This window comes from Netta rufina (genome assembly GCF_964035555.1).
Source record: "Netta rufina genome assembly, chromosome: 5".
NCBI classification, from domain to species: domain Eukaryota; kingdom Metazoa; phylum Chordata; class Aves; order Anseriformes; family Anatidae; genus Netta; species Netta rufina.
The window spans coordinates 57,831,729-57,843,700 of record NC_140128.1 but is presented as its reverse complement, the minus strand read 5'-3'; the positions used below and the strand labels follow the sequence as shown (position 1 = coordinate 57,843,700).

Sequence of the window (11,972 nt, the reverse complement as noted above, 5' to 3'; positions counted from 1 at the left end):
AGTGTTGCAAACAGGGGTTAAAAACCACAGTCACCCCTGTGGTCACATTGGATGAAATCGGGTGGCTGCAGTGAGCAGCGCTTCTTGTCCAGCGTAATCCCCTGTCAGAAGCAGCCTGCTCATGACCAGGCACAGCACTGCACACTGTCAGCTCCCCTTGCTGACCCCAAGCTGTGTGAATGCCAAGAAAATGCCAGCATTTGGTTTGCTGGGGGCCACTCCTGCACTGGCAGGAGCAATGGGAAGGATTGCCCATGGCTAGTCTAGAGCATGCCTGCTGCAGGGAGCCCCTTGCCTTTGCCTTTCTTTGTCTGTCGTGGTGAAGCTGTCCGTGGATGTAGCGTATTTTTGATCTGTGGCATGTAATATAAATAGCAGTGAGCTGCATGCAACTCTTGCCTCGGTGTTGAAATAGCTCGGCGGCAGCAGCGATGTGCTGAAGGCTGTGGAATCGCTCTAAGTCAGGAGCAGATTTGGTCGGGCTGCTGGCGGTGTCCCTGTGTGCGGGCAGCAGTCTGTCCCTTCGCCTGGCTGCAGATCCCTCCTGACCTGACTGCAGCGAACCTGGCATCGTTCCCCTCTTTTTCCCCCAGACTCCCCTCTGGCTCTGTGGCAGTGAGTCTGAAACGCGCCCTGAAACGCCAGAGCAAACCCACCAAAGTCCTCAGGGAAAACCCAGACACCAGGGCCTGGGGACACTGCCATGAAATGCCCAAAGAGGCGGGGTGCTGTCCAAAAACACAAGCTGCTCTGCTACAAGAGGGCTTGCTTGCAGCGCGTGTGCACACGCGTGGTGCGTGTGGGCATGCATCACCTCTCACTGCCAGCCCTCAGAAAGAAAGGGGCCTTTTGATAATTTTGGAGTGCAGCTGTGTGGTTGTGATTTACGTACGGCTGCGTGAACGTTTGCCTGTTCTGCTGAGAAAATTCTCCTGCCTGTTTCTCAGCCTGTACAGAAATAGCAGCCTCCCCTGGCGATTGCTCATTGACCACAGTGGGAACATGGAGGTTTCTCTTCCCAGTGCAGTATTTGGGTTCCTGTTCAAACACAAGGGCTGACGACCTTCCTGGTACCCAGTGCACAACCACGTTTTAAACTTTGACACAGGATCTCCGTCATTATTAGAGGACTGCTAGCAGTGAGTGCCACAACTTGTTTCTGCGCAAGTAAAACAGGAAAATCAGAGGGTGTTAGAAAAAAAAAAAAGGTGTCGTCTTTTTCTGTGAATTTATTTAATAAGCTATCAATAATTCAGAGTGTACAATATTAATGGCTTTGTACTTCATACCCTGCCTTTCAGGCACTTTGCCATAACTTTGAAAGGGGCTGTTTTAGGACAGCACGTAGCTGCGGAGCTGCCGCAGTGCCCGCGGGAGCTGAGGAGGGGGAAGCCTGGACTGTCCTCAAGAAATGCAGAAGATGTACATAAAACCAGCAGTTGCTTCATTAAAGTTGAGTGTACCTCTTGTTTTCTGGCCTTGTGATTGACTGGGCAGCTGTGGAGAGGTTTTGTATGTGAGGAGATGAACCTGACAGCGCTCGGTTGTGTCCTGTCCAGCCTTTTCAGGTGGCCATACAGTGTGCACAGAGAGATCGTAATGTTGTTAATAGACCCGAAATGTTTTGAGGTTTGCTCTTTTTTATAAGGTTGCTGGTCAGTCGCTTCCACTCGCAGATTCCTGGGAGCCCACAGACTACAGGAGGGCTCACGGATCTCTTCTGGCTAAGAAGAGCAGCCCTGCCGCCTGACAGCCAAATTCACTGCAGGGTGATCTGCTGGAGCAGCGCGTCAGAGCATCTGCAGGGCAGGCTGAGGAGAGCCCAGCCCCGCAGAGCATGGCTCAGGACAGCTATTGTCACCGCAGCACCAAGGGCTTTGTCTCCCGAGGCTGCTGGCTGCAGGATTCCTGCTGGCAGGCCTCGGGTCCGCCATCTCCCGGCCGGCGGCTCCGCGCTGATGGGAGGCGGAGGGGAGAGCAGCGACCGCCGTGACCCAGACCTATCTGCTACCATCGAGTGGGTCCCACACCCTAATTGTTTTTATTTTTTTGCATAATGTCTTTCATGCAAGGACTCCAGGCACTTTATACGATATAAAAAAAAATGGGAAAAAAATACATTTTTAATAGTGTTATTTGCAGAACAAAATATACACTTCTAACAGCCATTAATGACTTAATTAAGACTCTTTACTCCTTCATTATGATTAGAGAATTGGACATTAATAAAACATAAGGACTTTATTCTTTTGGAGAATAAATTTTTGGAGAAGCATGTGACTGCCTGGCTAAGCGAGAGCACTGACAGGCAGGTTGGGTGTAGGACTGTTTTCTTCATGGGCAGCTGCAAGAAACGGGAATGGTGCGTAACCTCGGTCTCCTATATACCAGTTCAGACTGCTCCTGGGCCACCTGCCCTCTCATCCAAGTATTTGCTGATCTGCTGCACCTCTCGGTTATGGAAGTGTTGCTTTGTAGCAGCATTGTAATGAATTAATTTGTTCTGCTCACCCCACAGTCTGCACTGCTGCTTTTTTCCCAGATGTTTCCAGTGCTCCTCTTGGCAGGGACTATCCAGCTTTCAATTCAACAAGTCCCCTCTCCATGCTTTGCCGTGTCACTTTAAGTATTTTCATTTCCCACAGCTTTTTTTTTTTTTTTTTTTTTTTTTTTAATTATTAGCAGCAAAGAAGAGAGTGCTTAAATAGTGTAACTCATGCCCAGGAACACTTCCAGAGGGATAAAAAGCTTTTCTGTTATGTCAACACTGAGCCCAGCAGAAAACAAGTGTATTTGCTGAAACATTCCTTGTGAAAATTGCTGGTCGACAATGATGGCTCAAACAAATACTGCATTTTCTTTCCAGCCCTGTGGCACCCAAAGAGCATTGAGATGTGCAGGCTGCTGAGGGCCAGACCTCCAGCTGCTGGAGGTTGCTGCTGCCACGCAGACTTCAATCGACCAAATCTACAGCAAGCAGGAATCCAGCATTTGAATTTAAGATGCTTTCCCTGAAAAAAAAAAAAAAAAAAAACGGATATTTTCATGTGTGCGTATATATAAAATGAAAATCTGAGAGAGATTTCACACATGCATAGAAGAAATTGGGTAAAGTTGTGAAATACATGAAAATCTTTCTGTTCTGTGCTGGGGAGTGATGGATGGAAGTGGGACCCTGCTGGTGGACTCACGTGTTAGCAGCAGCAAAGCCATAACGCTGCTTGTCTTATAGATACAGGGCTTCAACCTCTGTAATTCAAAATAATGAAATGCTTCAAGAGAAAAGATTGATTTAAACAATTTTCTTTAATATCATTTTACATCTGCAGTTTTATTTCCCAGAGAAATGGTTCTTGTTAGCTCTTGTTGGGTGGTATTAAAGTAATGAAATATTTTAATTTGCAGCCAGATAAAAATCTTTACATTAAATGTGTTTTTGTTTAGCTAATCAGAGGATGTTATTGCTTACATGGTTATTTAAGGAACAATATAGATTAGTATTTTCAGGAGCCACCACTTGCATGTTTCTTTCTTTTTGCAGCACGCTTTGAAGAGTGAAATTCTTTGCTAAACGTTGGGATTTTGTAGAGACCATTTAGCTGAAAAGTGGATTTTGGCAAAAAATGCCCCAAATCAGGGGTTGCTTTTATCACATCAGAGAGAAATGATAAACATGTTGGATATAAAAGAGGGGAGATGTTAAGAAAGCACACTTTGCAATCCAAATTGGGTGAGATGAAGGCTGCAGGGCTGGGGGGGGGGGGGGGGCATGGAGCAGGAGCCCTGGCAGCTGGGCTGGGGGGCGGCTGCTTGGCTTCCCCAGGGTGTTTTATCTCAGGTGAAATTCAGGAGGCAAGATGCTGAGCTTTGCTATGCCTGGGTTTTGAGGGCTGAGGTGCCTGCTTTGGAATATTCAGTGGGAGCATTTCCTCTATTAGGCTGCTTTTGAAGTTGTGTCATTACTTTTTCTTAATGAAACATGCAAATCCGGTACGCGCCGTGATTGCGTTTCAGGGAATTCAGCCCTGACACAGCTCCAACTGTAAATACTTCACTGGCATGTAATTCAGGGCAAGTCAGTCCTCCCCTCTTCTTACCAGTCAGAATAGATTTTCCTAGTGCTGGACTGCTGGGGCGCCCACACAGAGCACTCGTTTTTGGCATACCAAGACAGGAGCAGGAGAGGAAAACCTGTCTGCTTTTTATCCAGCAGCAAAGCTGAAGACGAGTGCAGCTGTGTGTTGCAACCTGCTGCCAGCAGACTCCCGGGAGGCTGTGACAAGCCCAGGGTAAACCTCCCTCCTTGGCCACTGGTAGCAAATGGTTCAGGCCTGCTTCTCCTTCATGGAAAGGCTGAAATGGGAGACGACCTTGAATTGCCACCCCCACCGAGCTGATGGTTTCAGGTGGGTTTAATTATTATTCTGTCTGGAATCAAGGAGCTGGGAGAAGCCACCTGCCCACCAGCACCATCACCTGGGCAGCCGGTAATGCCCCTGCCAGCCTCAACAGAAATTCAGGGTGGAAGAGGGAGGAGAAGACATTTGCGTGTGGGCTCTGGCAGGGGAAAAATATGTCAGAGTGCCCACCTGGGAACTGTGTAGCATGCATTGGGCGGTCAGCCCTGAGCTACAGGTGGCATCGCCCTGGGTCTTTCTTTGCCTATGCCCATGTGCATTGACCAACCAATGGCAGATGTCCGAAAAGAATTACCAAGATCATTATTCTGCATACTGGGACAAAGGTTTTATGTTTTCATGGGAAAAATAAATATTAAAGAATAGTTTTCAAGCCCAGCTGTACATCAGGCAGATTTTTCAAGCATGCTCCTGCCTCACGTTAAGTAATCCGAGTGCCTTCTACATGCAGGGCTAAAACTTCTTGCTGTATCCAGGAGCAGCTGCTGTCCTTGCTCAGAAAATGTAACTGCCTTCTAAAATTATTTCCTATTCACAAGACTGAGAGCGAATGATGCTTGCGAGGGGTGGTTGCAGTTAGCATAGCTCTGCGTTGACAAGGCTTCTGTCTCAGGCTTCTTCTACCGCTTTAATTATAACAGCGCTTTAACACTTTCAGAGGAAAAATGCTGAAAATACATTTCTTGTATTGCAAATGATGAAAAAAAATGCTTCTCCCAGATGTTTGATGACACAGATGCTTGGTACCACAAAGATGAGCCAAAATACACCAAAAAGGGGTGAAATGGTGAAAAAAAAAGTCTTATACTCCTAGATTTTCAAAGACTTACAGCCCACGTTGCTGGTCACAGTATGTTTTGGCTGTCAGCATTATTTGCAGATCAGGATCACCCTCAGGACATGTACCCTAGGAGCCGTACATGCCCGTGGCAGCCTGCAGGTACCTGCCTGAACCTGACTTCTGCCCGCGGTCACAGCTGTTGTTGCAGCTCCCTTTTAATGGCCAAAAAGTGAACAAACCCATTTCCTGCTGTCCTCAATAGCGAGTCCTTTGTTTACCGTCCTTTGCATGAAGCATGCCCGCCATACGTTCATGTCTTGTTGACCTCGGCGGGGTTTGCGGAGGCACTCAGGGCCATTTGACTGTCAATCCGAATGAATTCAGGCACTTGAGGCATGCAGCTAAATTAGCGAGGTGCCCGTCTCCCCCTGAAGTGTCTGAAAGCTGCCACTTTTACTTCTTTTCTGCAGCTTTTGCTTCTTCCCTGCAGCTCTGTCCCTACCTGGCCGACCCCCCTGGGTGATGCTATAGGGACTTAAATCAAGTATGGGAAGGCTGCTGAAGCAAGCAGCACTCGACAAAGTGTCACACACAACAGTGGGCTGTTATAAAATACCATTTTTCAGCCGTCCTGCAGAAAGAGAAGCTGGGGGAGCCCCAGGGGAGCCCGAGGCCCCAGCTGCACACCTCCTGCGGCCCTGCTAATGTGCCAGGGACTCGGCAGCAGTTGGCAGCCCCACGGGTTCGGCTGCGTTTGTCTGCCAGCCTTAAAAAAAAGGCTTTTGAAGCCCAGCTCCACAGCTTGGGTGCAGTCACACGAGAGCAGCTCTAAGGGGCACGCACAGCGATCAGAGCGCTTGGCCCACCAGGCAGGCACATAGCAAACGGCAGCGTGCGTTGCCTGACATCGTCCGTGCAGGCTCAGAGGCTGTTTGGTTTTTCCCTTTGTCTCAAAACACAATCTGGCAGCCCTCGGTGGCCGCTCCATCCCCTGCAGCGTGCAGCTCCCCGCCCGGCAGAGGCAGTGGCCGCCCGCACAAAGAGCTCGGCTGGGCTCTCAGTTTGGCAGTGGTTTCATTGCACATCTTGCCCCGGGACTGTTTCAAAGACCACAGCTCAAGGGGCCTGGCTACAAAGAGATGCAGGCCGGGCATTTTGACAGCAAGCTGTTCTCACCATTGTTCGGATGCCCCTCTCCTAAGACAATGACTCAAGTCCCCAGGGGCTGGCAGGACGCCCCCAGCACGCTGCTGCTCCCCCCAAGCTGGATAATGGGATTACTGGGCAGGGAGGGAGCCTCGGCCCTTTGCTGGAGAAGAAATCTCTGTGCCACAAGAGCGCCGTATGTCTGGCTGGGGCCCTCTGCTCAGGAGCCTGCTCTTGAGGGATGGATGGGCTGGAGCCCGTCTGGCAGGAGGCGTGGGTACCTTGGGTGGAAAACTACACGGGGATGAAACATCAATCCAAGAGGAACACGTACAATTTTAAACCCCCCTTGGATATGATTACTTTTCAGAAATCAAGTTATGATAAATGAAGGGTAAAAAGAGTCTGTTTTACCATTTTAAGTGGCTCCAGAAGTACAGAAGAAATAGCACATTATATATTTGTTCCTAGTAAAACCTTGTGAATTATTTAATCCTCTGACTCAGGTCAGGACATGGTCCCCAGAGAAGCTCGCTGAGGAGTGGACACTCCCTTGCAGCTTTCATCCCTTGGTGCAAAGACAGCTCAATACTGGGACGCGACCCTAGGGGGGCATCCACATATCTCTGTTCATGCACTAGCCCTTGACAAAGGAGGAGCAGGAAAGAGGAAAAACGCATGCAAAGCCCTTGAGCTCATGTCTCAAAGTAAATGTAAACGATTCTACTGACGAACACTCCGGGGCTGGTTGAACACAAGGTTGCCACCCCTGCAGCAACACCATAACCAATTCCCTTGAAAAGATCAGTCTTAGGGCTCCCGTGTGTATTTATATAGAGGTTTATTAACTGCAATTATACAACACAAACTTCAAGATTTATCTCCTTGAGATATTTATTTAAATTAAAAACAAACTATCTGGGGAAAGAACAATATATATGTCCCTCTACATTTCCCTCAACTTCAGAAGCGCAATTCTAGGGGATACAAACATCCTTTGATGCTACTCGGTGTATTAGGGAATGTACAAACCTCACGCCCAGCAACACAATAAGAACTGGAGTAAAGCAGTCATAATAAATTCACATTTATCAAAATGTAACTGAGTTACATGGAGGCTTCCAAGAAGGACTTGGATTTGAATTAGCTTGAGTTTAAAAGTCAGAGAAGTAAAAAAGTAAACACACAGGCCAAACACACACAGTTCATCACTAGCTCAGTGGTGATGGGAACATTGGCTGAAGACAGTTCTAGAGAGCAGCCACCCACTGCACGGAAACTGCCCGCGTATCCAGCGCCTGAAGGGGAAGGACTACTCTACCAGGATCGTGTCCACGCTCTCTTGGATAAGATCAGACTCCAGTATACATTCGTCCAGGTGGTCTTGAGATAAACCGGGGCTCTTCCCCACGCTCTCACTGTCACCGTAAGGACGAAACCTGGGGGTGGCGGGGCTCTCCAGCCGCTGGCAGCGGCCGTACTTGGGCTGCTTCCCTCTGTGCGTGTACATGTGTTCCAGCAACTGGCTCTTCCGGAAAAACGCGCGGCCGCAGATGGTGCAACTGATTTTTCTCTTTCTCGAGAAAGAGAAATTGCAGTTCAGCTCCACCGGCTCATGGTCCTTGGAGATGAGGGAGAGCTGGCCAATCTGCAGAGGCTCGAGGTCGCCGCAGCTCGGGTGCTCCAGCTGATGCTCGTCCTCTTTGAGGAGGAAGGCCCCGAGGCGGTGACCCTCCCCGGCCTCCCTGCTCTCCGCCAGAGGCTGCACCTCGCCGAGGTCGCTGCTCTCCAGGATGGAGGCCGGCACGCCGAAGGGCAGCGAGCCTGAGACGTGGGTGTGCAGGTGCTCCCGCAGCCCCCCCCGGGAGTCGAAGCGCTCCCCGCAGTAGTGACACAAGTGCACCCTGAGGCTGGCCTTGGCAAAAATGGGGTTTGCCACGTCCGGAGAAGGAGGGGTGCAGCTCTGGGACACCACGGGCTCCGAGTCACACTTCTCCTGCTTTACGGAGACGGAGAGCTTTGGCAGCTCTTCCGCCGGCTTGACCAGAGCAGCCGGCTGCGCGGCGGGGCGAGCAACTTGCTGCTCGAGGGAGCTGTCGTCGAGCCCGATGGCGAGGGAGAGCTGCAGCTGCGGGTGGTCGCCCTGGGCAGAAGACCTGCCACCAGGCTTGGCCAGCGTCTCCTTTGCTCCCAGACGTTCCTTGGCCGTTTTGTGGGCCGTTGAGATCTGGATCCCGTACAGGTTTGAAGACTGCACGGCCTCTGAGGGGAACACCTGGTTCATCTCGATGGCGATATGGGAGAGGTGGTCTGCATGGAGAAAGCGGATGCCCTCCTCCAGCCGGCTCTGGTTGACGGTCTGCTTCGGCCCCTTCCCCGTGTACATGATATGCAGCAAGTAACTGAAAATGTCAGGCTGGATGTCTGCAGGCTGGATCTTTATGCATTCACTGAAACAAGACAGATGATTAAGTACATACTCGGCTCCCAATTACAGCCCTGATCGATTATCTGCCCATTCATTTGCGCCGCCGTTTGCTTTTAGAGCGTGGGCACTGCCGCCTGGCTCCAGAATCAGGGCGAGCAGCGCTCCTTGCCAAGACCTGAGGAAGCGCATATGCCTTGTAGAGCATGTAGAGCAGAGTGACTGATTTTTTTTTATCTGTGGGACTGTAACAACTGCGTGCACAAGTGCACCAAAGAACCAGCTTCCATCTACCCCTCACTCGCATGCACACCCAGCTGTGATGGGGCATAACCAGCAGTGCCGTGCGAGCTGCACCTCTCCTGTGTGCGCCGCTCCAACGACAGGAGGCAGAGAGCATCTGCGTGTTTAAGTAATAACTTCAGTTGCCACCACTGCGTAATCTTTATGAGCTTTGCACTTAAGTGTCAGCAAACAATGTCTATCGCCCGGGAAATCTGCTCATCTTCTCACGCCCAGCCGCAGGGCTGCGTGCGGGTGGATAATGATTGTCTGCCGAAGGTGCTGGAGGCCGCGACCCTCACCAGCACGGGCAGGAAGGGGAACAGAGAGGGATTAATCAGTTACAAGCAGCAAGCTCCAGCTCGGAGGCGAGATTAGAACTCGGCACCGACGTCGTTATACCTGCAGAACCACTTAGGACCCAGCCAGGTGAAACACTGGAGCAGCAGCTTGAAATAAGTGGGTGATCGCAGTCCTGCCCCTTATCTGCACGAGTCTGAGGCGCAGACCTGTGATAAGGCTCCAGCTCCCTGATTGCTTCAAGCCCGCGGATCCTGCCAAAAGGGACAGTCCCACCCAGCAAGCCGGGCCGGAAAAGCCATCTAGCCAAATGTGTTTTGCTCTCTCTTTGCTGGGGTAACTCCTCAGGCCACACCAACGCTGGTGCCAGGAAGGCTGCGTGGGAACGCGTGGCCAGAGCGTGGGCAGGGCTGCACCTCCCTCCCGGCCTGCGGCGGCTGTGAAAGTGCAAGATGAGTGCTCAGCCTCACGGCGGTGCCTACGGCACGGACACCTGCTGAGCGGGACCTGAAATTGGGCTTCACTGGTCTCTCCAGAAAGGCACGAAGCCTCCGCACTCCAGCAAGCACGCAGAGGAGCAGCGGCCTGTCACTGGGCTTATTCTGCAGCCAACAGCTCCAGGCAGCCGAACGGCCAGCGCACGCAAAGCCTGAACACACCGGATCTGAGCAAGGGGACTGCACAAAAGCCATCACAAAGTGACAGATGCATCGCCACGAGACAATGCGTGTCCTTGCAATGCCAGCCTGCGAGGTGTCACTGCACGAGGACCGGGGCACCCATGCGTTTAATCCCTCTGCTCACACAAATCTCTCATCTCTGAGATGCAGGGCCTGAACGGCAGCGTGCACTGCCTAATGAGGGTGGTTTTATGGACTGCACAACACCTTTAGAAAAAGGGGAAAAGCTGAAAGTCAAGCAGAGCGGTTAAAGGGTAGGAGCAGTTAGAGGGTAGGTAAGAGAGCTGCGCGTCCTTACCTGGTCTGATGGATAAATATCATCTTAAAATAGTTTGAAAAAGCAGCTAGCACCGCTCTGTGGGCTTTGAAGTAAACATCTCCAATGGCAACTGTGCAGTCGCACAGGAAGCCAAACTCCCGCTGCATGTTCAGCTGCTGGAGGAGGAGGACGCTGTGGCCGCTCGTGTCCATGGCGTGTCTGCAGGGAAGAGAACAAGGCGTTCATCTCTGCAAGAAACCCCAGGGCTCCCACAGGCTCAGCCGCTGGTCTCTCAGCACTGAAACGACGCTGAGCACGGAGGCAGAGCTTTGGGGAGCCTCGTCCCTTCCCACCGACACCCCAAATCCCAGCTCCCGGAGCTGAGCGCCTCTCCCCGACTTCGCCAGGCTGCTGCCACAAGCAGGGCAGCTTCTCCCATGGGAAAAAAAAAAAGCGTGCAGGTGCCCTCTTCGCCCCCCGACACACACCTTTGGCTGGGCACAACCGGTGCCATTCAGGAGCCGGCTACACCCGCGGCCCGGAGCGGAGGAGAGGGGCACGGCAGCGCGCACACAGAGGGAGCCCTGTGCCGCCCAACAAAGCCCTCATTGTGCAGCGCCGCGCCGACGGCCCCTTTGCAAACAAACGCTGATATTCCCTATTGTTTCCCCCGAAAATTACACCCGGGGTGGGAGGGGGGGGGGGAGAAAATGAGGGGGAGGAGGAAGAGGAGGATGAGGAGGAGGCTGCGCTTGCTGGGCAGCCTCCCCCCGCGCAGCCTCTTACCCGCGGAAGCGCAGCCCCGGCTCTGCGCGGCTCCGCCCGCTCCCTGCGCGGCGGATGGGGTGGGCGCTGCTCCCCCCGTGCTTCCTGCCACCCAGCCGGGCCGGGCAGAGCCGAGCCGAGCCGGGCCAAGCCGGGCCAGGCCGCCCCCGCCTTGCTGCGGCGGCTCCGGGTGGAAAAAGTGACCGCCGGGGCTGCGCGGGGGTTGCGCGGTTGTTGCGCGGCCCGGAGCTGAGCGCAACGGCAACCGCGCAACGCCAGCCTCAAGCTGTGCCCTTGACTCAAAGTTCCCTGAGCCATCAGCCCGTGCTTTGTTTCTTCTGGTGAAATAAAAGGGCTCATGGTGCCCTCCTGTGCTCCTCGGACAGCAGCAGGAGCCAGGTGTGATGGAGCTGCACTCCTGCTGCCCCTCGTGCAGCAATACCCGCTCTTCTTCCCCCCCCCCCAAAAAAAAGCTGGCAGAAAGTGGTTGGAGGTTTCGTGCTCCGCTCTCGTGTTGTTTAACATATTTATCGAGCCATGTGCAGAGTGAGTGGCTATTTGCAGACGGCATGCTATTTATTTAAATGATTAATAATTTACGTGTTATCTAGGTTGACTCCAGCCCAAAGAGGACTTTGAAGAGCTCCGGAGAAGCTGGAGCCAAAATGATGGGAGCGACGATGGGAAGTGGAAGCTGGTGTTTGGCTGTAATATCCCAGGGCCCTGTGGGTATGAGGTGACACAGCCCGCACTGCTGGGCTGGGATGCAAGAGCAGGACGTGATTGCAGCTATCTCCACAGACGTGTCTCCTTGCTGTTCCTTCGTGGCCAGAAAATAATAGTAAAAAATACACTGGGAAGGCAAATGTCATGGGAGGTCGCTGAGAGCCTGGGGATGGAGTGAAAAACAGGGTGA

At 52.2% G+C, this 11,972-nt stretch overlaps 1 protein-coding gene across 1 annotated transcript; it reads right to left on the bottom strand.

Annotated features, from left to right (window-relative positions):
• Positions 1 to 7,650: 7,650 nt before the first annotated feature.
• ZBTB25 (zinc finger and BTB domain containing 25) lies at positions 7,651 to 10,503 on the bottom strand (the record flags this gene model as incomplete). Its single annotated transcript, XM_084288035.1, has 2 exons — positions 7,651 to 8,795; positions 10,331 to 10,503. The coding sequence occupies 2 exons, from the start codon at positions 10,501 to 10,503 to the stop codon at positions 7,658 to 7,660; spliced, it is 1,311 nt and encodes a 436-aa protein (XP_084144161.1). The 3' UTR covers positions 7,651 to 7,657.
• Between the last annotated feature and the right edge of the window lie 1,469 nt (positions 10,504 to 11,972).